General features: G+C 43.3%; 1 protein-coding gene across 2 annotated transcripts in view; it reads right to left on the bottom strand.

The window, feature by feature from the left end:
• Positions 1-417: 417 nt before the first annotated feature.
• Positions 418-26,767, bottom strand: part of slco3a1a (solute carrier organic anion transporter family member 3A1a) — a 35,904-nt gene continuing 9,554 nt past the window's right edge. Inside the window, exons 3-10 of one of the 2 annotated variants that reach the window (XM_061721886.1) lie at positions 8,215-8,313; positions 7,856-8,140; positions 6,675-6,839; positions 6,386-6,584; positions 4,026-4,194; positions 3,483-3,655; positions 3,339-3,403; positions 418-2,338 (exon numbers count right to left, since the gene is read on the bottom strand). In XM_061721886.1, coding sequence (XP_061577870.1) covers positions 1,986-2,338; positions 3,339-3,403; positions 3,483-3,655; positions 4,026-4,194; positions 6,386-6,584; positions 6,675-6,839; positions 7,856-8,140; positions 8,215-8,313 — 1,508 coding nt within the window. In that variant the 3' untranslated portion in view covers positions 418-1,985. The remainder of the gene's footprint in view (positions 2,339-3,338; positions 3,404-3,482; positions 3,656-4,025; positions 4,195-6,385; positions 6,585-6,674; positions 6,840-7,855; positions 8,141-8,214; positions 8,314-26,767) is intronic. The other variant, XM_061721887.1, reaches the window with a different exon arrangement.

Raw genomic sequence — 26,767 nt, 5'->3', positions numbered from 1 at the left:
TGTAACGCCCAATCAGTCTCGTTTCCTCTTCCATCTTTAGTTTCTCAACTTTCGTCCCTTGTAGCTCTGTGAATGAGTTTCTTTGAATATATATGATGCACAGTTTCCAGATTAGGAATTCAAAGTTACTTTGGCAGGTTTTTTGCTGACAGCAGGGAGGCCGTGTGAGGTGGACGACCATCTTTAAAAGTGTGAAAATAAAAAACTGGTACACCAACTAATATTTACCTGTTCAGCCGTGAATATAAGCTGCTAAGAGCTTTTTTTGGATTAAAGTAATTTAATAGATAAAGTTTACTAGTTTTTTTTTTTTTTTTTTTAAATGGTAATTGACTTGAGCGTGTGTAACCATATCAAATACAAAACATCAATCGTGAACATGCTGCAGTTTCATTAAAATAAAAACATACAAATGGATTTTTCTGAAAAATTATTTATTTCCACAGTAAAATAAATGATATGTTGCCATACAAAAAAAGTGTAAGAAAAGAGACAACGTCAAAACTGCAACTGCAGAGATCAGTAAAGTAACATGTGACGTGTGCAGAGTCTTGTTCGAATACAGGAATAAGTTAAATGCCATTTGTTTTGTGCACAGTCCCCTGCGTGGTTTCTGTAGCCTTTACCTTAAACATTACGCCCCGGTTTGAAGACACGGACCGTGTTTCTTTTCTTCCTGCCAACAATAATGCAACATATCGTCTTCCTCACTATAAATATTCCCAAATCTTCTGTGACATCACGCGTGTCCCCAACAATTAGATTATACATGATTTCTACTGTCGTTTTAAGCACAAGCTAATAAAATATCCTGGGCCTAATAACGCAAGCGCATCACATCACAACATGAATGTTGAAGCACATAAAATGATTACTCTTGAGTTTCCTAATTGCTCTTCTGCTTGGTGCAGAAACTAAAACGAAAATAAGTGATTCTTATTTAATTAATCTTTTATTAAGACATGTTAGGCCGAGTAGACTCTGCAGATGTAAAAACTGAAGTGAAAATGAAAAAAGACAAAAACGCTACTATGAAAAATAAGCCTGTGGATTTGACAAAAAGACTGGTAATAAATGTGAAAATACCAGATGTGAAAATTGCACATTTGCACCTGTAAGACAAGACTTTGCAGTCCAGTCTGAGCAAGTATCAAAAACAGTGTCTACGATCCAGCAAGAGAACAAGAAAGTGAAACATCTAATAGGCCACTATAATAACCCGCATCGGGTGCTTCTGGTCTCTCTTCTCGAAAGCCGCTCTTCGTAGCAATACCAGCTCTGACCACCCGGGGGCAGATTTGATCTGTGTCGACACAAGAGCCACCGACAATTCAGTGTTAATGGGTGAAGACTGTCCGGCACCTCTTCTAATACAACTTTGTCCCAGCAGAGGTGCGCTACTTCCTGGTGTGTTAGGCCAGGCGTTTACGTGATATGCTGCCCCCTCATGGCCAGACGTGGTATTGTTACAGTGTGGCTTTAAGAAACCACCCTGCATTGAAGTAAACTGCAGTAACTGTTAAACTACTTAGTATGTAAACACTTGGCAACTTTTAAACAACTGAAGAACCCAACTGTTTTGTGTTTAACCATGTAAAGCTCTCCTGTTTTTTTTTTGTGTTTATTTTAGTTTTGTTTGAGAGTGAATGAACACAGTGCGGATTAAAAGAAACCCGTCGCACAGATCACCAGTCATGACTGGGTCCGGTACGGCGATTACAGCCATAGTAGCGGCAAGTCCACTCACTAACGAAGGAGTGGGGCCGAGCCAGACGGATCTGTAGTTGTTTCCTACCACCAAGTCAACACAGGAATTCACTGGCGACACTTGACGACAGCTGTCTGGTAAACTACCGTGGACCCTTTGGGAAAGTGTGCGGAGCCCAGTGCAGAGCACGTCTCCTCAGAGCCTAACGGGTCTTTATCCTTTCAAGAAAAGAAGAATCAAAAGTTCCTTTGAGAGAATGTTTAAGTCCACGTTGTCCTTATAAAACAGACTCCATATTTTCACAAAACTCATGGTTCTCAAGGTTATATATGAACTTTGTCCTGTCTGTGAGTTTGGGGCCGTCGCTGAGCGACGGGTAAAACTCAGCCGCCGTCATGTGGCCCTCGTGACTTTTGATGTATTTCCTGTAGTTCCTGCGTAAGCAGTACCATGAGGTGGCGTAGAGGAGGAAGGCCACGCCCTTGAGACCGATGGCGAGGCTCACGTAGAGATGCCTGTACGTCACGTTGTTGTACAGCAGGCAGGCGCCCTTCTCGCCGCAGTCCGAGCTCCAGAAAAGGCAAGTGGAGTCGATCGCAGCACCGAAGATCAGAGGAGGGGGGATAAATCCTAGAAAACAGAAAAGCTCGCTCAGACAATCACACAAACATGGTTCCCTTTGTGCTTCTATTTCTGCTCTTTTGGGTGTCTAAAGCTCAAAAGCGCTGACACAACATGACTATGTTGCGTTTGGGATTTTCCAAGTCGGAAAAATTCAGTGACCAGGTCAGAGTAGAAATATCCAGCGTCCCCTTCTTCAGCTCCCCCCGCCTTCATGCTGTGATGCATTTGCTGCACCACATAAGTGGCGCCGCAAAGCCACATCACAGATCTCCGCAGAGGGAGACCTCGGGGAAGATGATGATGGAGAGGAGTCGAGTGTCTGACTCCATCCTCTATAAACGATCTGGTACAAACAGATGTGCTAAGACCAGGCTGGAAAGGCTGTTTTTGTCCTGGACATCTGAGGTACGGTTGCACAAAAGTCAGTCCTTCCCCTCTGATACGTTTCTTGTGTCAAAACATGATTGATCGTAATATTTTATAGAAATTAAGCCCCCCCCCCGAAAAACTGGTAGGCAGAACCAAGTACCCCCTTGATTCAATAGCTTGTAGCAATAACTGCAGCAATAACTTGAGACTTCATCAGTATTTCACATCAGAGAGGAACTTCTTTTGGCTTATGCACAGCTCTCTTAACGTCCCTTCATATCAATTATCAAGTTAAGACTTTGACTCGGCCATCTCAAAACCTTGATTCTTACGACCCCCCCATCCCAAAAAAAGAGCATCATGTGTGTCCTTTAACATTTAACACCCTGTCATGTCTCTGCTTGATACAAGGCGTCTGTGTGCTTTCAGGTAACCTGCTTCAAACTAAAGCTAGAGAAAAACATGAGGATGCACTTTCATGCACTTTTTATGGAGAAGGCAACATTAAGCGAGCACCTCAGTGAGCTCTGCTAAGCTACCGTCTTACTGGAAGTCTTAACAAGCTCTCCGGAGGTGTGAGAAATGACTCACGGCAACATCATCTCATATCTGCCTGTGGAAAAAAGCAGATTCTTACCGACGAGTCGCAGCAGAAGGAACAACACTCCGAGTGCGTACGACTTCAGCTCAGGATTCACAGTCCTTGAAGAAGAGAAAAAGAATCATGATTTAAATGAATCATGACACTGAGCACAGTCATCAGGTAAAAGTGCAGGCGTACCTGATTAGGACGATGACAGAGGGAGTCTGGGCCATGGCTCCCACCAGGCTGCACACGCAGATCACGCACAGGAAGATGAGGAAAGCCTCCTGGCAGCCCGGCACGGGACATTTGCCTGGAACTGCAGTGCCGAGCCCGCTTTCAGTAGATACGCAGCCACATGCCGTCAGGTTCTGCAAAACGGAAAACAGAGAAAACATTCCATGAAATAATTCCTCTGAACAGTGATAGCTGAGGCTGTGAGGAAGCATCAGACAAAGCTGAGATCATTTCTCTCTAAACCAGATGTGATAAGTGAAATGAATCTGCAGCCACCGGCTGAACTGAGGGACCACAGAGCGGCTTGACTGGGCTGACATGAAGATGAAGCGACTATGCACTAGTGGGGCTTTGAAACGCAGAGCACAGAATACAAAGAAATTCAAAAAAGGGCAGTTTTTATCAGTTTGGAGGGATTACCATCACGTCGTAATCCCCCCAATCCCGCTTTCACGGACGACGCTGCTGTTACTGATAACTATCTGACATCAATGAGGTCGACACCTGAGAGATGTTGGACATGGTCCGAGAGTTTCCCGTGCGGGTGCAGCCGGCGAAGCAGGCGGACAGGTAGGTGACGCCGTTGGAGCCGCACACGGGGCTGATGGAGGAGGTGAAGCAGGTGCAGTGGCTGATGCACGGAGCTTCTGGTTTCTCTCCCACTCGTAAGGTCCTGGAAAGAAACACGGGAGCAAACGTCAGCGTCTCATCGTCCGTGTGTTGCAGCTGCTTGAAGACAAAAACCGAAGGTGAGACTCGATTTCTTACGAAGAGAGTTGTGGCTCATTTTTAACATCGCCATGGAAACAAAGCCGCACAGCTGGCTCTGGAGAAGGTTGAGCTCACACGATGACGTCCAAAAGAAAAAGTTAGTGTTTCTACAGGGCCAGACTGTGCCAAAAATAAACCCGACTGAAATGTATCGTCAGGGTTTATCTGTACAAATACCAGCATTCACAGAGCGGACCTTGGACTTCCAAGTGCCAAACAAATATTTAGCATCTTTGAGTCCAACACAAACCAAAATGACAGCCTTTTGTGTTCCAGGCAGCCTCCGATTAATCATCTAATCAAAGCCATCTAAACTTAACGCGTCCATTCATGCGGCACAGTCGTGTGCAACACAACATCAGAGTGTTCACTTGTCTGCAGCGGTAATTGAGGGACATAAATGTTATTTGAAAACCATTCAGTGTGTAATCAGTTATTTTCTCCTCGCTCTACAGCCTTTCTTTGGCTCTGGTTTATCATGTTTGTCCCTGCAAAGCTGCTGTGATGAAAGCTACTGCGACTGACGCTGCTGCAGACTTTCAGAAGGGATGAATCTGCAGATTATTTTCCCAATTAGCCGATTTAATCACCGCTCGTCTCATATTTGAACGCCTCAGAACCTGGAAGGCATTAATATTGTTTCTAACATCCCATGATCGATTAAGGAATTAAGGAAATGTGTTGCCAATTAATTATTTTTGCAAACTAACTAATAAGTAATTGGTGTTGCAGCTTGAGTCGTGACAGAATAAAAAAAAAAAAGGGCTGAAAGCTCCTTTTAGTTATTTTTTGCGGTATGAGCCCCCCGCCGCCTGCTTTTATCCTGCTGAATCAGCATTCGGACGACACCGTGGTGGGACCGGTGTCCCCGTCTGCTGCGCCGGTGCGCTGAGCTGGATCTGGGAGGGGGATGAAACATCTGGAGGTTTTACACCAGACTAAAGGAGATTAGGGTTTTCACAAGGACACTAACTTGAGGGACAACACAAGAGACCAAATAAAGGAGGAGACTGAGGTGTGCAGGTAAGCGTGCTTGTGTCCTACATTACAGTGGGGTAATGGTGTTTCAGGACAGCTTCACTGCCACCTGCTGGAGGATTTTATAGCTGCTTTCATCTGCCTTTTCTACGAGAAACTGATTTATCTCTCGTAGCAGAGAAACACCAGCAAGGAGCTCCAGAAGCCTATGACTCTGAAGAAGCTGCTATAAATGATGAACGGAGAGTTTTAATTTCACTGCTGAACAACTTTTGTCTTTTTTTTTCTTCCCCAAACTGCTGCCATCTGGGAAACGATACAGACTCATGAAAACGAGGACAAACAGACTCAAACACAGCTTTTATCCAACAGCAATAACCACCCTTAACAAAAACAGAAGCTAATATGCAATAACAAAAATGATTGTATGCTGATGAAGGTTCTTGTGGGGTCCGTGTGTTGATGTGGAAGGGTGAATGTGTCTAGAGATATATATATTTATTTTATTTGTTTATATTTTAAGTTACATTTTATTGGATTATTTTCAGTTATTTTATTTTTTTATATATGATGCGCTGACTGGAGAGCACCTTTAATTTCGTTGTACATAAGTTATAATGACAATAAAGAACTATCTATCTATCTATCTATCTATCTATCTATCTATCTATCTATCTATAAGGGGCCAATAATAAAATGAAAAGTAATCCACAAATGTATCGTCAACAAACAAAGACGAAAATAGTAACCCGCAGCGATGAGATCCGATGACGACTAATTTAGGTTTGTGGATGCCGCAGGCTCACGTTTGATCTGGAAGACGAGACGACCGGCTCCCACGAGTATCGATGACCGTAACGTGAAACCGTGAGCGGCAGGGAGAAAGAGAAGAGCGTCCGGATGGACGCGTTTCCTATTTGATGGGTGTGAAATGAGACGCGTCGGAAACCACCTGGAACAACTCTCAGCGTCGTAAACACACCTGAAGCCACATTTGCAGTGTCAATAACAATTTAATGATGATTAAGTTCTGGTTTTAGCCAGATTTTATCTAGTTTTAGCTGAAAGCAGTTTTCCAAAACTCATTAAATACAGATGCCGAGGGTTTGTCTTACTCGTTGCCGTATGGGACCGTTACTCCGGCGACGGGGCCCGTGTTGCAGCCCAGGAACAGGAAGGAGACGTAGCAGGCAGTGGAGATCAGGTTCACCAACATGGCCATGCGGATAGCTCCCATCGCCGAGAGGTTCAGCTTCTTCACCAGCAGGCCGCCCATGAAGATCCCCAGACAGGCGCAGGGAATGGCCGTCATACCTGAACCACGGACAGATGCGTTTTACCACACGGATACGTGTGTCAGATACGCGCGAGCACGCATGTGTGACGTCTGCTCAGAGTACAGACCTAGCAGCTGGTTGGCTGAGGTGGTGGTGAGGTTGAACTGCTGCTCCAGGTATTTCCCCAGGAAAGCTGCGAAGCCGGCCACCACGGCGATCTCCATGCAGGCCGCCAGGACGATGCAGGTGAACACCGGGTTCGACAGCAGGTGCTTGGTCACCTTGGGAATCACTGACAGAGACAAGATGATTTTTTTTTTTTAAAAAGGGGGAAACCTTTATTAGCTTTAATGGAAAACCTCTCACTCGTGTGTGTCAGTGATTATTATTCTTATTATTTGTGTGTTAAAAACTTTGGATTTATCAGGAATAAAAATCTGAAACATGATCATTAACATGCTGAGAAACTGAAACAATGGAGGAAATTCTAATTCTAAGAATACCTAAAGACCCATGGACTGTATATCTGGGACGTATCGCTGTTGAAGTCATTGAAAAGAGAAACATCTACCTCTTCAAAATATTGACTGTTGCTGCTAAAAAGGCCCTGACTTTTTCCCTTGCCACTGTTTGGCTTAAGGTTTTTCTCCCACTATGGGAGTTTTTACCTGCCATTGTTTATGTAATAATTGCTCGGGGGTTTATGTTTATGTTTATGTTCAAGTTCTGGATCTCTGGAAAGCGTCTAGAGACAACATCTGTTGTATTAGACGCTATATAAATAAAATTGAATTGAATTGAATTGACAAGACTCTGGATGAGAAGCGATCCCCCAGGCTGAGACAATGACTAGACATTGTTGAAGAAATATACGCCATGGAAAAATTGACGTTTTGTTTGAGAATTAGAGGAAGGGATTTTGCTCAAAAGTGGCAAAAATGGTCTACATTTAAGGTCAAATCCCAGACATGCCCTAAAAGAAGGGAAAGAAAAGAATGGCAAAATACTACATCTCCCCCAGGAAGTTATGATGTTATAATTGTTACTATCATTCTTTATTTTTATTTATTTTTATTATGTTTTCCTCTTTCCTTTCTGCGAAACTTGAAAAAGACAAAATAAAAAGTATAACATTTTTTTTTTAAAAACACAGGCTGAGAAACTGGTTAGCAGGATAGGCGGGTCTTTTTTGGCACCAAGCGTAATTTCCTTTGGCACCAAGCGTAATTTCTTTTGACCATAATACAAAGTGACTCAATGTTACTCCGTGGGACGGTGCAGTGCCACTGTGGATGGTTGCATACGCACCTCTCAGCTGCTGGCAGCAGGTGGCGCTGCTGACAGGCTCATGGCCCAGCGCCGCTCCATTGCTGGGCTTTGGAGTCTCATACTCGGGACTGAGAGAAGGAGGCAGCATCACTTGCTCGCTCTCCGTTCCCTCCTCCTTCTCCTTGGTCGGCAGCGACTGCGGGAAGCCGAACATCAGGACGGCCGAGCAGAAGAGTAAGGCACCACACAGGAGGAAGCCGGCCCACCAGGCCCCGATCCAGCGAGGGTCGTCTGGGGTGATGCCCAGCTTACCTGCAGACGAACCCGTACAAGGAGTGAGCAGCGTATAAATAAAACAGGAAAATAAAAAGAATAGACTACAATAACACTGGACTCACTGGTGTCGATGAAGATGGCGTCCACGTAGAACTTGGTGCAGACGGAGCCCAGGATGAAGCCGCAGGCGGGTCCGAACACCAGAGTGGAGAAGAGGATTCCTGTTCAGAAAAAGCATGAACTGTTCGATTTTGGTTCATAATCACCATGCTGACACTTTTGATTTGAGTTTATACAGAAAACCACCCCTAAAAACAACCCCAGACTCATTAGATGTTCCCCGTGGTCCTGCTGAGACCTTTCAGACCTCATGTAAAGGACACAAGTTATGATCTTTTCTTCTACGGCTGACAGAATTCCCCCGAGGCCTCGATGAAATATCCGTGACATTTTCTGGTCAACATACCACGGGGAGACACTACAGACGCTCCCTGATCAGCTGCACACACATCTGCCGGTTATAACGGATGGAGTCGCCGTCCGAATGCCGATCCAGCTTTCTTGCGTGCAGCACGCAGCCCTTGAAATCTGCGTGACAGCTTTGTGCTTCAGACGTGCAAAGCATGCAGATAAAGGTCAGGAAACTGGATGAGACCACAGTACCATGCAAACCTGAACTGATGACAAAAATTATGTTTTTTCTCGTCACGTCTGCTATAAAAAAATACACCAGTCCTTGACTTTTCATATCCAGGTGCAACTTTGACGTGTAAACACCCAGAAAGCACTTGTGCAGACAATCCCCCACAATGACAATGCCAGACAGCAGCACCTCCACCCCTGGCGGGATATAGCGCTCCAAACGGGACATAAAAGCCTGCAGACTTTCCCCCCAAACCTGAAGCTCGATTCTCCAACCCACAGGGCCCAAAAGGACCCAAGAACCGAGAAACAGATGCCACAGGACCCCCGAAGCACATGCCGGGTCAGAGAACCGACAAAATATTGTCCGACGGGTGGATACAAGTGAACATTTATAAACAACCGAGGACATGGGAACAGAATGAAGCTTTATTGTGTCCTTAAAAAAAAGCGAAACAGGAAGGCCTTTCAGTTGTTTGATCAACAAAACTCCTGATTAGATCGTGTCAGCGTGGGCGCAGGTCTGGCTCTGTGAGTCACACCGCAGACAGATAACTCAAAGCTCAAATTGGGAGGTAAATCTCTCCCAGACTGCAACTCTGATGGTTTGGTACTAATAGAGCGTGTGTGGAGGGCTGGGCTGCGTCTGCATCTAAACCTGCGCGCCGCTAATGCGGCGGCATCGGTGAAGACCCATCACCGGTGTCAAGCTGGCTTGAACGCGTCGGCATCGCTGGCGAGATGTTCAGATGCCAGAAGCACCCACTTAATGAAGCATGGAAACTGTGACTGAGCTCCGTGTTTCTCTCTGCTGGTGCCGAGTGCAAACTCACGGCCTGCTTCCTGCCCTGACCACCAACATAGGAAGGGAGTCAACGCGGCCACATAAACGTAACGTGGTTCATTCTTCACATAAAAGGAAATGACTCACAGATTTGCGAGGTGGGGCTCAGTACCCATAATGCAGTATCAACAAGCTCTCAGAGGAGTGAAACAAGAAACAAAAAAAAGGGGCACTTTCATGTTGAAATGGGTCTTTTTTTTCCAGTTTTTTTTTTTCAGAATCACGTAACTGAAACATCTTTGCGGTTCAGGCACACCGCCGCGGATATGAATAAAGACACAGATGTTTCCACGGGGCGCTCGAGCGTGACAAGGTTTGACCTCTTCCTTCTCGTAGCTTTTTTTTTTTTTAACATGAATTCTCAGGTTAATGCAACAAAAAAAAACACTATCATATTTTTCACATCCACAAACACAGTCAGGCTCAGGAGGAGTTGTTGTAGTCGAGAGGTTGTTGTGAACCAAACTGGAGCTGTAAAGTTTTCAACTGCGGTCATGAAATAAAATGAGAATAAAAAATAAATAAAATAAAGGAGAGATGCGATCAATATCTCTCTACCGCATTTGCCTGTGATGTTGCAAATGAGGCCTGTGCACTCCGTTTCCTTAGAAACCGAATGGCAACATCACAATTGCCTTCACCACAGGAAACCTCAGAGAGGAAATTCAGTTAGTGAAATCACCTTCCAAGAGGCGACGGCCCAGCGAGCCGGCGAGTCCAACGGCACTGAGAGGATAAATGTTTCCACCGAGATCAGTTCTGACCTCCGGCTGCTTTTAGAAACGCTGCCTTCTTGATGATAACTTTGTGGCAGAACTTAAGCCTTGCATGTGACAGAGAGCACCGAGCTCCGGGGCGGCACGCCCCCGTTTATCAATCCACTGCTTCCAACCAAGAGGGTTGGAAGCATGAGGGATTCACTTGTGAAGTTGGGGTAAATTCAAACATGGACGATGTATTTTCACAACAGATTTGAATATTTATGAAGCCTTCGCCTTTGCACCGACCTCATTTGGGGCGTTCAAAACAAAAGAAATAATTATTTTACTCTTCAATACAAAAAGGATCCATCTGGTTCCTCTGCATCCGACGTTGATTTCCAGGAGGTATTTCTTTGATGCTCCTGCACGAGTCTTTGCATAACATCCACCCCTGCCCTGTTGCACTGGGTTCAGTACATTTTGTACCAGACCCATTTCACAAAACTTAAATTCTGCACCTAAAGAAAAAAAAAAAACAACCTAGAAAGTGCATTGCACACCCTAGTCTGTACTGGGAAACACGCGTTCACTCACACTAATAAAAATGTTACCGTCCATATCTAAATGCCGAACATGAAGCTACAAGTCTGAAGCTAATAAAACCTGAAAAATATGTGAACATTTAATTTTTCAAAACTGATGATTTAGATCCGATATGGATGCAATCCAACCCCTTCTGGCTACACCAGGCCATAGATGTGTTTATGTCTGCTGTAACACCAAGGCCGACTCGTTGCTGGAACCAGCCCCTCGTGGTCTTTGATGAAGTGCAACTTTCCCTTTTTCTGAAAAGGCTTCACGCTTCCTCCGTTTGTCCAGAAACGCCACGTGGTCTTTATCTTCAGGTCAATGATAAGACAACCCTACCTGCACAAACCTTAAACAAAAATCCTGTTTTAAAGACCGGATTACATAAGTGAAGCTTGTTAAATGACAATAACACAGCCAGAGCTGGGTATAATCTTTGTAATACACAACTCCGGTAAATCGTTTGTCCCCTTTCCAGCGGCGCTGTTGCAAGATAAGTACAAAACAAACTAATTTGTTTGTGCTGCACTTCCCTAAAGCCTTTTAGTACGCGGTGATTTATGCTCTCGGGGGAGGATGTCTGATGTAATTCGATAACAAAGGCTGGATCTAGCGTTATTGTCTTGTTGTAATTTACTTAGAAACTAATAGAAATGGCTGCAGAGTCCGCCCCCCCCCGCTTGTCTAGGAGGCCTGTCCAATCCAAGGTGCTAATTAACCACCAGATGCAACGCAGAACCCACGCAGCACAGGTGAAAAGGTGATTCAGGAGAAAAACTTTGGTAAAACAGCAAATGCCTATTAAAAAGAATTACAAAAAAGAAACAAACTCCATCAGAGAAAGTGTTGTGACGTATGAATGGATGACAACTGGGCCTCGCTTCTTCTGGGATTAACCAGGTGAAAGCCAGAGAGGCCACTTTAAAGCTGCTCGACATAGATACAAACGTCCTCCATAAAACTGATTTAAGAAAGCTTTGTCGCTGCAAAGTTTGGTTCCTTTATCCGAGCCGGGGGGGGGGGGCTGAAATGATAATCCAACGCGGTGTGAGGTTAAACTGAAACGCTACGTGACCCCGAGTTCATTTCCTGCTCTTACTGTACAAAGTGAATTCCTTCTTCTCCTCCGTTAATCCCGCTCAAATCGGCTCAGTAATCCTCCGAGCTAAATAAGAGCAGACGGCCAGAACAATGCAGAGGGGCGGACGGCAGCTTGCGCCACTCTCAACAAGGTCTGAAACCGAGGGGGGCGAGTTAAATACCCGCTGAAGATAAAGACGGGAGCCAGGGTCTCGGCTCGTTACCTCTGGAGGGGGTGTTGAAAGATGTCCCGGGTCAGAAGGGCTGCACCAAACAAGCACAGCTTAACACCCCAAGTGACTGTAATAGATGCAAACCATGAAATGATAGCGAGGAGAAGTTGAGACATTTTTAAGATTCAAGCTCCTTGAATAGACCAGAGGGGTCAGGATGAGCACAGGCCGGTTTCTCTACGTCCACCGAATCAACAACGGCTTCACCCGCTGATGAAAACAACAACAACCACCCAGAGAAGTCCCACAACACACCTACAAGCGTGATCTTCACAAAAATAAGTCGTTTTTTTCCCTGTGGTATTTGTTCATCGGCACTTTTACAACACATTTTGCTAAATTTTGTTTTACTTCATTAAAAGGTCCAAACGGCTGGACCTGGGTTTCCGTTATCGGGTGCGTGTGTGTGTGTATATATATATATATATGAATAAAAATATAAAAATGTATTAATATATAATAAATATGAAAAATATGTATTTATTTATCAGTCTGGTAATTACTAGACTTTGACTGGTAAAATCTGCCGAAGTCCGGTATTTTTCAACCATTCTGGTCAAAATGTCCGTTGAAAATATTTCCTCTGAGCACAATTTGAATTGTATTAAATTTCCACAAGTCATTTTATTAATAAACTGAATCTTATTTTGTTATGAATGCAATTCATAACAATGCGATCGATTATCCAATTTCAAAATCGATTCTCATATTTCCTAAAAATCGATTTGTATGTCTAAAGATCTGTTTTTTCCATCACATTTACACCCAGTGAACTTTAATCCCAGTAGTAACGTCATTTAATTCACACATGTACGTGGTGTGAAACTATCAAAAATGATCATGGCGTCAAGTTTAATACTGGTATTAATAAGTTGCATAACTACAGTCATGTAATTTAGGCAAAAGCTCAAACAACATTTTTAATCAAACTGACCCAAATCGATATCGGATTGAATCAAATTGTGATAATCGATTCTGCATCTTAAGATTCGGATTTGAATCAATTCTTGACATTTGAATGAATCCCCAGGCCTATCTGACAAGGCCTGCATCAGAAATAGCGGGAGGCCAGACATGTTGAAACAAGCTAATCCTAAAAACTATTTCCTGAATCCAAACGGGTCTAAGGAGAAGGACGATGATGGGACTGAGGCCTCGTTTACACGTTGCAAAAACTGTGGTGTTTTCATGCGTTTTGGCCGTTCGTTTACACAAAAGCGAAGCTTAAAGTCACCAAAAACGATAATTTCTGAAAACTCCAGCCAAAGTGGAGATCTGCAAAAACTCCGTCTTCACGTTTGCTTGTAAACAGAAGGAAACGGACATTTAGGCTTCAGAACGTCACATTATGCGACAGAAACGTCACCAGCGTCATGTGTGTTTACGATTTGTTTGGCCACCGTGATCATGATGGATGCTGTTAAAGCAGTGCTGGTTTTTACGTTTGTGCAAACACTTTTCGTCTGTTTGCATTTGCATTCACAACTGCTGTATTATGTCAAGGAGCAGAGGAGAAGGAGTGCTCAGAGGTCTGCAATTTTACATCAACTTTATCTTCAACCATGACAAAGGGTTGCCTGGCAACGGCATCGTCGTCGTTTTTTGGATCCGACCAGGGCGAACTGCTCGCTGGTGGGAAAACTTCAAAAACAAAGTAGTTGTCCTGGAGGAATGGCGTGAGAACGGTCATCGCTACTGTCCCTTTCGTAGTTACTGCGCCCCCACATAGAAGGTCAGACGACTGTCATGCGGTCCCCGGTCAGTGTAATGAAAACAGTAGCCTGCACCCTCTACTATTTAGCTGACGAGGGTAGACTGCGCAAGACGGCAAACGCATTTGGTCCATCTAGTATTTATGCAGGTTCGTGTAAATGAAGAGATTTTGAAAACGATCTGATGTAAATGATGGTATGTTGATGGTATGTTTCAATACGTAGAGGGGGAAATATCCGTTTTTGTAAATACCCGGCTACTGTATGTATAAACGTGGCCTGCGATGCAATAATCTTTTAATGAAATAAAGAATAAAATAAAAAAATAAAAAAATCACAGAGACTGCCACAGATGATACCCTGGCTCCAGCCGAAAAGAAACAGAAAAGTACGGCGTTCCCGCCCGATTGGAAAGAGAAATATCCCTGGCTGAGGTGCAACATCATTGATGGGTCAGAAAAAATGTTTTGCAAATACTGTTTTTTTCTTTTAAAAAAAAATATTTTTATCCCAGTTTTTTCCCCATTTCATCACACAGTGCTCCTACCTAACAGTCCTGGGCATTGCTCCCTCTACCAACCCCGGGGGGGCCCTGCACTGAGCTCAGGTCTCCTCCTTAACCTGAGGAGTGCTCAGGAATTTGCTCATATTCGGGTTTTTAAAAACCCGAATATTACCCCTGGGTTACTCCTTTTAAAACCCGAATATTCGGTCATATAAACGCCTAATGGGATATCCCGATCAAACGGAACATGAATTTGTTTTCTGCGCATGCTCTGTTCGCAAAGAATCCTGGTCTTTTGAGTCCAGGAAGTTCTTCTAAACATGGAGAAACGCAGGACCACACCACACTTTTGGAGTGAGGAGGAGACTAATCACTTCATAAATGTAATGAAGGATATGAACATTTTGGCATTTGTAGACGGTAGAAAGTACGGGGATAACGAGATTTAAAAGAAGGTGAGCGAAAAGTTGCGCGAAGCAGCATTTGTTTTGAATTTGGATACAGGAAGAAGAAGCGGAAATGACGGGAATTGCGTCATGATGTTCTCCGCGCGTCGCTGGTTTGATCAAGATATCCCGAATGATTAATTACCATGTATAACCAGAGACATTCAATAAACGAGACAGCCCACTACGGTTCGGTTTCCTGTATCTGTGTCACGTGACTGCCCCGCCCCTTTAGGAGACAGGAAGTAGGTCCTGAGTCTATTGAGTCCTATGGGAAAAGTGAACGTGAGCACAGATTATTACCAATTCCTTCGCCCCATAGTAGCCTAAGTAAATATGGGACCCATTTTCCAAAAGCCACAAACCTTCTGAACATTCTGACACCAAAATGGCAATTTTCAGACCGACAGATTAGGATAAAATGAACTTTGTTTGAGACCTGTCTCTGTCTGAGCAACGCACTCTCGCGAGATTTGGCTCTCATAGTTTTAACATTGGATAAAATGAAGTTTAAAACGAAATTTAAAACTTGCTTCTTTGCTTAAAAATACTGTTATTTTTATTATTTAAGTCTTTTTGGAAGAAAGTTGTACTGTATCTAGTGTTGTATGTTCCAAAACGATGTGGGGAGAGGGGCGGCCACGCCCACTTAGGAGACAGGAAGTGTATACCATTTCATACCATTGGCAGTAACGGTAATGCGCTATCTTCTGTATAGAGGATCTTTGGTATAACCCTGTTTGCTCACGCATGTAAACGGAATATTCCGAATGTTTCAGTAACCGGAATATTAGCAATAACCCAAATTTTGACTGCATGTAAACGTAGTCACTGAGACACCACATTTGGTGTGTAGATCCAGGAACCATTTAAGAGTTTTCAGAGCTGTAATCCCTGGTTCGGCCTCTTGGTGGGGCTATAATAGGAACTCCGTAGGGACTACGACAAAAATTATTTTTTTCCCACCATCAAACCGATCAATTTCTATTTAAAAAAAAAAAAACCAAAAAAAAAAAAAATTGATCAAATTCTCGCTAAATTTGGGATAAATCAATCTACCGACGATGCTGATGAACACTTGTCAAAACCAGTCACAAACAAACTTTGTCAACAGAATTTGAACCAAACTAGGATTAAAAATCTAAAATTTGGTTGAATTACATGAAACTTATATTTGAAAACAGCCCACGGCTACCTGAAATGACTTTGGGGAAACTTTTATTGTGCATATATTAGTTTTATGCCCCAGTTTTTCATGGTTGACGAGTCAGTTCAAGAAGTTAGACCCAACCGCAGCTGAAATAAACACAGGAAACCCTACTTCTGAGTTGTGACACCAACGTGTCGCGTCAGATCATATCAGTTGGCCTCAGAGTGTAACCGGTGTAAAAGGGGAAATGTCCAGTGGCCTTGCTCAGTCAGACAATTTGGCGACATCAATCGAGACAGGTTTCAAAATACTATTAAAAAAAAAAAGCATTAGATGCCTCCCAAACCTCCAAATGTAGCAGAGAGTGGAGCAAAAGGAAGTTACACATGAATTTCTGAATGTTTTGTCTGCAACTTTTGATCTCCATCTAAAAAAGATCAGCTCGGACGATATGAGGGTTAAGTGACAAAACTCTTATCTTACATTTCTTAAACTTCGAACTGCAACAAGATCCCACCTCCATCTTCAAAACGACACCACAAACGCTAACTCATCTGGCTGACACCCACAACTGCAGAAGTTAGGACAGGAAATGCACCAATAGAGACAGAATCAATCCCTCTGCAGAGATCAAATAAGATTTGAATTCTGTAAACATTTAAAGAGGCCCGACTGGAGGGTGATTAACGGCCACCTAAACTTCAGTGATGACCAGGAAGCAACACCATTAGACAGCAGGATGAAAACCCTCGACCCACCCGAGTGGCTTTCAGCTTCAACGTCACTCAAAGAAAACACTTTCTCAGACTAAATATTTTATAAAATCCTTCAGAAGCACCTCAGTCCTCTGTCTACCCTCTAAAGAAAGTATATTGTCAGTTTTCCAGTGTTTTTTCCCCTTCTTTCAGCCGATAACCAAGTGAGTATATTAAAACAGATCTTGCCAGATTACCAGATCTGCTGGTTTGTCTGTTGCCTGCAGGAAACCTTTTGACTCCGCGCAGTAATGACCTAAATAACGAGCTAAAGCTTAAAATCAGACTCTCAGCTCACATTCAAATGCCATTACATCAGGGTCATCTTGCTTTAAACTTCTGCTTACGTCAAATCGTGTTAACACTGCAAACCAACACTTCGCCCCTGGAAAGCTTCAAACTGGAGTTAAATAAAAAAAAAAAGGGGCTATTCTTCATCCTCGTTTTCACTTCAGCGCAAGCAGACGCGAGTGTTTAACAGTTTCACTGGTGCCATATGGCTGCTTTACAAGGACTGCAGGCCGAGGACACGTTTAATGCTATTAGCCTCTTGACCCTGAGGATAAGAGGCGGGGTTACTACAGAACACCGTCCGACCTGCGCTCGGCTGACGCAGCGGCTTCTCGGCAGGTCTTTTCCTGCAACATCCTGTCCCGTTAAGCTGAACCCAGGCTCAATTTGAGCCCAGAGAGGTTGCAGCCAGAAACAAAAGGTCAGAAACTGGTAGTCGAAGTCAGTGGCACGTTGTCTCCAACTCCTGGTTTGAGCCTTCTGATGAGATATTTTCATCTCCATCATCTAATTAAACAAACACGCCATTGGTTTGCTCTTGAAACCCAAGTAGAAATACTGTTGATGCTTTATTTTGTTTTATAATATTCATTCTCTTTATCATAAGTCTAAGAGGTTATAAAAAAGCATCCTCTGTGCCCAATACGTCTCCATCCTATTTTATAATTCAGTGGCTGCGATGCTGAGCTGCCACAATCCTTCGGATGACAATACAGAGAAAAATCACTTAGGTAAAACACTCGACGGCACGATGGAAAAAAGAGGAAGGTTTTATAGATACAAGACAGAGCAGGAAAAGTGAAGCCCTGGCATGGAAATAAATGGTTTTTATAATCTAGAAATCCACATCTGGGCTCCATCATATTACACGAGACGGAGCCGTCATTTTTTAACTTGGGGGGGGAAAGAACACGATATGCTGCGCGCACCTCCGTGCAGATAAATGCTAGACTCTGAAAATAAATGCTTTGTTCAGGTCAAGTCGGTAAAAGGATTGTGAGGAGGAGGTTTTAATTGGATTGATTATCTGAAGGGGAGACTACTGTAAATAGTCTAAACTGATGACCAGCTGACTACTCAGGGCAAACTTCGGGGTTGGTTGTACATCGTGAAGAGAATATCCAATATCCGTGAATATCCAAAATCTGTGCTTTTATTTATTTATTTTTGGACATTCTGAGAAAAACAGAGAAGTTTTTCTTTTCCTGCAGACTATTTTCACTGCGAGTAAAAGAAAAGAAAAGACAGCAACGAGGGACAACGACCGAAACATCTGGGACAGCAAACTTAATCCAACACTTAAAAACAGCCTCAGCCTACTGAGCATGCTCAGAAAATAAAAGGCTAAGAGTTTAAAAATACAGCCGACAGCCTCTGCTGCCTTAACTAATGCAATTATGAAAAAAATAGAGCTAATGGGATAGTTCAATAAGTTAATACGCTGCTGATTATAGTTCTGAGGAAGTAGATCAGAGTCAGACGTCAGTATCAGCAGATCAGACCTTTAAGTCCCTTAGGGTTTATAGAAATTGACGATTTAACTTTTTGTTCCAGGTCTGTTTTGATAAATATATAAAACTAAAATTGCAGTAGAGAGTAAAATGTTTAGACGACGTGATGGTTCTGAATCAGGAAACCAGCCCCATCGACGACCCTTTAGTTCTTGTCAAAGCTGATAAACGTGACCAAAATGGTTTATTATGCCTCTTGATCACTTTCTTCTTCAACCTCTTACGTCAGTGACATTCAGCTACTTTAACCTGACCTGCAGAGACTTAATCTTAAACTCCAATTAGCCTTGAATCATCAACAGGCCTCATTAGTGAACAAGGACCAACAGCACCGACTTCAGTCCATTATCCAAACAAATGTGACAACCGTAATTTTTAGCAGCCAGACTTTAAAACTGTGCTCATTGATTGAAGTTCACCGCTTTTCTGCAAATCACTGCTGCCAGGTCCATCTCTCTCTTCTATAATGCATGCTCCGACCGCTGTTTAAGTAATAACGTTGGTCTTTCTGTGCCATAAGATTACACAAACAGGCCGAGCGTGTTTCCAAACAGGGTGCTGGCGTGACGTTGGGAGCTCAGAGGCTTTGCAGAATGAGAGAACAATACTGTAGGAGTTAATGTAACGGAGCAAAGCCCTGCCGCACAGTGAACTGTTTTGTAGGCGGCCTCAGATGTCGGAGCCGAGACGAGGCTACACACAGCATCCATTGTTGGGCAGTGGGGTTGGTAGGATCCAGGCAGAGGGCGAGAGATCAGTGGAGATGCTGTCTCTGCTGGAGAGCTGCAGCTGTTCTATTGAAGACGAGGAGCAGGAAGAGGTTCGAGGCGGTCCGACAGCAGCTGGTAACTGCTCCTGCTGCAGATGGTTTGGCCAAATTAACGGGATAAAAATGCCAGCAGCCTGTTCGCCCCTTTTTCTCTGAGAGTATGGGAGGAATAGGCCCATAATATTCAAGTGATTGTGCAACATCATATTTGGCACCGACACATCCTGAGGAAGTGGATGTGATAAGAAATTAATGTTGAAGATTACATGAGGGAGGTCTTTAGAGGAGAAGACAAACAGCATCAGTTGATAGTTGAACATGAAGAAAAAACTTTTGTGTCCAAGTAATGAGCATTGACTCAAAATGAAACACCAGTTCTCTCTTATTATTACAATTCAGAGCTTAAAGAAGCTTTTTTTATGTGAAAATATCAGTTTCGAGGTGCCAGATATCTCAGCTAGCCCCAAATACTGCGGCTTCTGTCCTCATGCAGACAACCCAGGTTCGAGTGCCTACCATCCTTTGCTTTTGCCCCAATTTCCTGCCTGCTTATTTAAATACATAAATAGGTTCCCAGTGCCACAAAAATAAAATATATATATTTTTTTCCATTTGATTCCTTTCATGAAGCTTCATCTAACACTTTCAGTCTCTCACATCTAATATCAGTGACACATGCATGACCTCATGGCACTGACCACATACCAACGCTGATGAAACCATCTCACAGAGCTGCAGGGGAGACTTGGTCTGGACACCAATACTCACTTCTCCTGATATTCATTCATTTGGTGGACATCCAGTTTTCATTTCGATATGTGGAGTTTTTCTATTGAATGTTTTGCAGTAAAAGATTCCAACTCCCTCCATGAACGTCCGGTGCTCATCTTTTCCGTTAAAGGGATGGCAGCTGTGTGGCGACTAGTCGGCAAATAAACTCGTTCCCCATCGTATTTATTCCCAGAAAGGACGATTTTTTTTTTTATTTAAAAAAAAAAAGGAACATAAATTAATTTAATCTTGTTGTACACTCCTCAAATGGCTGTGCACACATTAACTCCTTTGCTCTTATGCTCCATTCAGTCTCCATCATGTCTGCCTAGTATCTTTCGGTGTCGTGCCTGTGGGACACTTTGGTTGAACCCATCTGCACACTTGTTCAACGCCTTTTAAAAAGGAAGCTCCCCACACACAACAAAGCTTTACATACTCCGCTGAAGCTCTAAAGCCCATAAAAATGTTACTGGGGCGCTGAAGAAGGTAATGGCAAAGAGAAAACAAGAAGGACTGTACAAGAAACCAGACGAGAAAAACGTGGACAGCGTCATGAAAGCTGTTCCCTTCAATAGCAGCACATCTCCTCAAATACAGGCATAGACAAATTCATGTTTACTTCATTATTTAAGCTTTGGATAATACATTTCTGTAGTTTCAGATCAATTTAGTTAGAGATCAATTTGATCTCCAAGTCACAAAAGATTGGTGACCCGTTACATTTCATCCGTGCGACATCAACAGCACCTGCAGAAATAACAATGGTGGCATCTGAAAGCCGAGGATTCACTTCATTGTCCCCTCCACAGACCTACAGATGTGATAAGAAATGAGATCACTGTATAATTTACCTGATGACAATAAAATAAAGGTGACTGTTATTTGTGATCGGCCACCACCTATTGATCAGAACCAATTTAATTAGGCTCCGTTAGCGTTCACACTCAGCCATCCCCGATATGGCGATTAAGTGCTGAACATGCTTTGAGTAATCCTCAGAGCCCACGGAGCGACCTCTCACACACCACTCAGTCAATGAGGCTCAGGATTTGTGGTAAATACACGAGAGAGTTGCCACATCTGCACTTCCTGCGCCCAATGTCAGGATCTGCCACTCACTACTTTTCAAAAACGCAGCTCGGTGAGCGGCAGGAGCCGACTGGGATGTCGTCACCTGGGTATTTTTTGAACAACGGTGCCTTTCTGTGGCAACAGCTTGTGGATGCTGCTGTGTTTATGATCCGTATCCTCCCACCTCTCATCCCCATGCTCCTCCCTCCGTGGATGACAAAATAAAAAAAAAAAAATCCCCTTTTTAATCAGCAGCCTGACCCAGATTGCCTCAAGAAGACTTGCTGGTGGCACGGACAGGTTTACGCAGGCTACACGGATTCATGGGGAGGAAGAAAAGGTGTCACCAGCATGTTCACTCCAAAATATCAGGTGGATTTAAGGCAGGATGCCGTTCAGGCTACTGAGCCTCACGTCCACTGTTGCAGACAACAATCTGCGCTTCAGCATATGGCTTAGTAAGCTGTGATGACGCTGCCCTCCAGTTTCATACAAATGTGATTCCAGATCATACAGGAGGTCTGACCCATTTACTGTCGTGGTCTGACCGAGGATCCAACACTCGTATAACCCAGAAAAAAAAGGTGCCAGTGATCAGTGGGCAACAGGCAGCTAACTGGGACAACACATAACAAACAGTTTTGAACCGTCTGTAAATATTAGCCTGGCCAACCATCTTATTTATCTTCTTTGATAAAATAACTAAAATTACTCTGGTCCCTCTGCATCCGACTTTGATTTCTACTAAGCAGCACCAACAAATACAGAAGTAACTGCCTTTGGTCGCCACTGGATAGACATGCAAAGGAGCACGGCGAGTGAGAAACCAGACTAGTTTAGTAATGTCTGCTGCCATCTTGGTGACCTCACAGTGCCTACATCCAACTTATCAAAAGTGTGAAACCGGCAATTTTAGTGAGACTTTGCATGCATGCATTTTATCCGTCAAGCAAGACATGCGGCACAACAATAAAAAAGATGCATGAAATCAGCTGAATTTAACATTATTACATACCTGTGCAGTATAATATTAGTTTTTCTTATAAACATATAACTCTCTTCAGCTAACGGGAACTGCAAACATCACCTCCTGAAGAAAAACCTAAGCGTGAACGCATTTGCTCAGTTCATTTTGCAAGAGTGAGAAATGACCTAATTAGACTGAGGGAAGGACAGTTTTCACCAAATCATCCCTTCTGCTCAAATTTAATGAGTCTTTACTTGGAGGAACATTTCAAAATCAATCAGTGACTTCTCGTTCCCGTTCTCATCCAGGCGACCATGAAGCGTTCAGTCCTCTGGCGATCAGCATCACGCCCAGCAGCCTCTTTTTCTTGTCAACGATATCTTGCTCAGAGTATTTTGGAGTTAATACTAATTAGCTCTCAGACAGTACGCGGTTGGCCAGTTGGATACAAGATAATCTCATGTTCACTGCCCTCGCTACCCTCTAAGACTGGGCTGAAAGTGAGTGAGCCGACGGTGACCGCTGCTGCATCCAGACACCTTCCGGGTCCGTCAGCTCGCAGGACAGCAGACTGTGGCATTATGTCACAAACGCCGTGAAGACAAGCCTGCAGAGTTCGTTACAGCGATGCAGAGGAGCAGCGGATGTTGGAGGAATGTTAACTGCAATGCCATTTATCATCTCAAGACGAACCAAACTAGTGTTGCCAGGGAAACCCAACTTGGAAGCTTATGTCAGGGACGGAAAAACCCATTTAGAATCTAATCCTTCAAGATGACATTAACATGCTCCGAGTTTAAGTAGCTTATATAAACGCCCTACTGCAGCAACTGTTTGGAGTCAGAGCATTTCATCAGGAATGTTGACAAGACTGTCGAGGATGCCTCTGAGATTTCTGTCGTCGTAGCAACTTCGATTGGCTTTCGCAACGAACCCGAGGCTGAATTTACGACAGCAGAAAGTAAAATGATACTAGAAATATGTTGGATACTAGAAATATGTTGGATAAGCATGTTGGAAAGAGAATGCACAAATAAAAAAAATTAAAAACACTGTATAGTTAGATTGGACATGATGTTTAAGAAGAAATAAAAATAAAAATCCTAGCCAAGGGTCTACAACAGGCTTTTCTAGCTTAACACATCGTGGTGTGAAAATGCTAATAATTAGCATTCAAGTCTATGGGTGCATTATTGATTGGAGGAGGAAGAATGGACAGACAAATCATAAAAAATGATTATGTGTAAAGTTTTTATGCCATGCTTTTTTCAGCTTAAAGTTGCCACAACATGCGTCTCCTTGTGCTACATAATAATGACATTTTACATTTTTAAGGAAGCGAGTTATTTGCTGCTAGAGTTTGGTAAAAACGCCTCAAACCCTTTGGTTTCTAGATCTACTGGTTTACAGAAGATCCTTTCAGATCCTTCCAGTCAGCAATCAAAATATGAAGCAGCGATTGAGAACACAGATGTCTATCTAATGAATGAATATCCGGACATCCGAGTATTCAGGTCCCCCCCCATTGAGCCCTGTCTAACAGTACATTAGTAGTAGTAGTGGTACGGTTGTCTTTGACTCCAGCACCCAAACCTGAACACACGACATGTGACCAACATCGTATAGAATAATATAGATGTTATATAGAGTTTTAATCTCTATAATATCAGCAGCATTTCTAATGGAGGTGGATGTAAATTTGGTTTCCATTCAATTACTTTGAATCCATGCAGATGTATGCTATATACAAAAAGATGCATGCACATGGACGAATCTGTGGCTTTTTTTATATAACAAGCCATCAACTTGATTAATACATTTATGTCATACTTTCAGTCTGCCCTCACATGTCCTGTACGGCAGGCGCTACATGCTTCACATTACAGTTTAATGAAGGAACCCCAGGCAGTTTGAAAGCCTCTAAAATCTAAAGAGCTAAAGAGCTGGGTGAGGTTTATGTCCTATGATACACAACGTTAGCTTTAAACCCTTGTATGTGTGTTCTGCGCTGTATATTTATGTGGTCGTGGAGTCCTGTGGGAAGAGACAGAATTAGCAGTGGATAGTAAAAGGTCACGGAGCAGTGGGAATAGAGATCCCGTTGACGCAATCTGCCCAATCACATTTATTTTCTCTACCCGGCGCTGAGTGTCAGAGACTTGGGAGACTAACCCAAACAACCCCATCCCCTAAAATAAGGGCTGATGTTTGATCATGTGACGTCTGAATCTGTCTGCCGAAGCATTTCCTTATAAGAACAAGGACGGAGGCTCCAGAGAAGATCTCAACAAGGACAGAGAACATATATTACCCAGAGTTCTGTGAGGAACTGTGTTTTACACACTCAAGTCTTGTTGAAACAGCAGTGAGACATGCCTGCTGCAGTACACACAGTAAAAACAGGCAGCCGGAGCCTCTGGAGGAGTTGTTTTTCACAGGCCTGTGTGGTATGCATGAGCCTCCCAGCCCACTTAGACCCACCTCATGGGTGGCTGGTTGGCATTCCTCCCTCGCTCTGTAATTATGGCTCTTACTGGGTCTCTCTGATCTGATGCACTGCGCTCTTTCTGGCCTCCATATTTCACCTGGCCATTCAGCTCAGACACTCATTTTTAAAATAAGTCCATCATCAACCAAAACAAAAGTGCTTTGATAACAGGGGCATAACAGGAACAGCTGTTCTGACAGGGGAAAAAAAAAAAAGCAGAAGAAAAATATATCAGCTACACTTGATGTCACTCTCGGTGACCTAGCTAGAGCACGATGCTTTGAACCTCAACTAATGCTGTAGAGTATCAGCATTCATCAATAACTGTAATAGTACACGGGCAAGTATTATAGTATGGTAGTACAGTATCAAATGTCAATTAAAACGTGAGAAAAAAGAAAAAAAGTGTGACCATCACCTTATCCAGAGGTGGAATCAACATCTCCAGACTCGGAGGCATCTGGCTCTTCACACAGAGGAAACATTTTGTACATGCAACAACATAACTAACAGCAATGAAAATCCTTGAATTCAATGCTGCCTTCAAGACCACGTCTTTATGGACGCCATGCATTCTTTTTCTAACCAGATAATTCAAAATGCAGTCTACAAAATGACCAATGAAAGTCTTCATCTTCAGTGACTTCAAATGTTTTGAGCGTTGTGGGCAGGCATGTATGATGATTAACAAACCAAACCAAAACGATCAGAAGAGACATGGTTTTATACTGCCTGCAAAGACAAAGAAGTCAAAGAAAATGTAGTGGTCATTGTTTTGCTACCTGGCCTGTGATGAACTGATGACCCACCCAGGGTGTACACCTGACTTTTGCCCAAACAGAGCAGGAATAGGCTCCAGGAGGTCACCATGATGCTAAATAGGAAGAAGCAGATAAATATATTTTTCCTATCATACCAACTCTTTCTAATTTGTGTCTGCTTAAATATATAATAGTTTAAATAATACTTAGTATAATGTTTTAAATCCGTGTCTCCTGTTGAGAACGTTGTGGGAGGAAATTGTCCGAGCCTCACAATGAGTTGATTCAGCTATGTGGTAGTAGAGGAAGTTTTACTCTGCGTGTTAATTCCTGCAGTCAGTCTGCAACTGTGAAAATTGCGGTTTGGGGTAAAGGGTTTGTTCTCAGGCCGAAAAGGTGTGAACTGCAGTTACTATAGCAGAGATGCTTTGTAAAAATCTTTCTGCAGAGATATGATGGAAGGAATTGTTTTTGAAAAGACAATCATTGGTGATATTATGGGACAGCTTCATATGTGTGTTTCGGTAGCACCTGTTCAAAAACAAAAAAAGTGCCTCAACGCTACAACAATGTTACAGTAACAGTGAAGTGTGGTGATGAATAATCAAAATAGATCTACAGTGAGGAAAGGAAAGTTTCGGACAATCTACTGCATTCATGCAGGCGAGAACACATGACAAGCCTGCAGCAGAAGGATTAGGGCGATCAGCTGAGCACGTCTCAATACCACATTGTTCCTCGCTGCCCGCCGCTTGTTTTGCCACCAACTCTCCCAGCAGCTTATCAGAGGAACACAGGACCAAATCTCTCCCCACTTATGGCTGCCAAACCTCAATAATTCACAGTCCACTTTCCACCGTAAACTGTTCACGAGCCACTGACACAGTGGCGTAGCACTTGATATTTATTGTTTCTAGAAAACATGGCTGTTGAAAACAGCTCATGTTCAGGAAAAATAAACACACCATGAGTGGGAAATAAGAAATTTATCATTGGGCTTGTGATTGCAGAGCAGACTGCTGCCTTTGTTCAGACGCCACATCTGTATTTGAGTGACAAAAGGCGGCCACACAACGTGCTGCTGTGTGAATGCATCAGGAAGGCCGTGTGCCAGCCTGAACTCGTCCTACACCCAGGCTCTCATTGTCTCCGCGCCACGCTGATAACAAACATCACACGCACACACACAGACACATCTCCCCCACTCCATCAAAGGTTGGTGTAGCAGTCTGGACAGCAAATTACAGGCACAATCAAAACACAGACACACAATATTATATGGATTTGTGGTTGTCTGCAAATGACAACAGACTGAAAATGTGCATGGCTTATAGCATCAGGGTTTTGTTACCTTCAGAGACCATGCAAAGTAATAAAAGTATCTTTC

The sequence above is a fragment of the Cololabis saira genome, chromosome 5 (assembly GCF_033807715.1).
Source record: "Cololabis saira isolate AMF1-May2022 chromosome 5, fColSai1.1, whole genome shotgun sequence".
Classification (NCBI taxonomy): Eukaryota; Metazoa; Chordata; class Actinopteri; order Beloniformes; family Belonidae; genus Cololabis; species Cololabis saira.
This window is presented reverse-complemented; position numbering and strand designations above follow the sequence as displayed.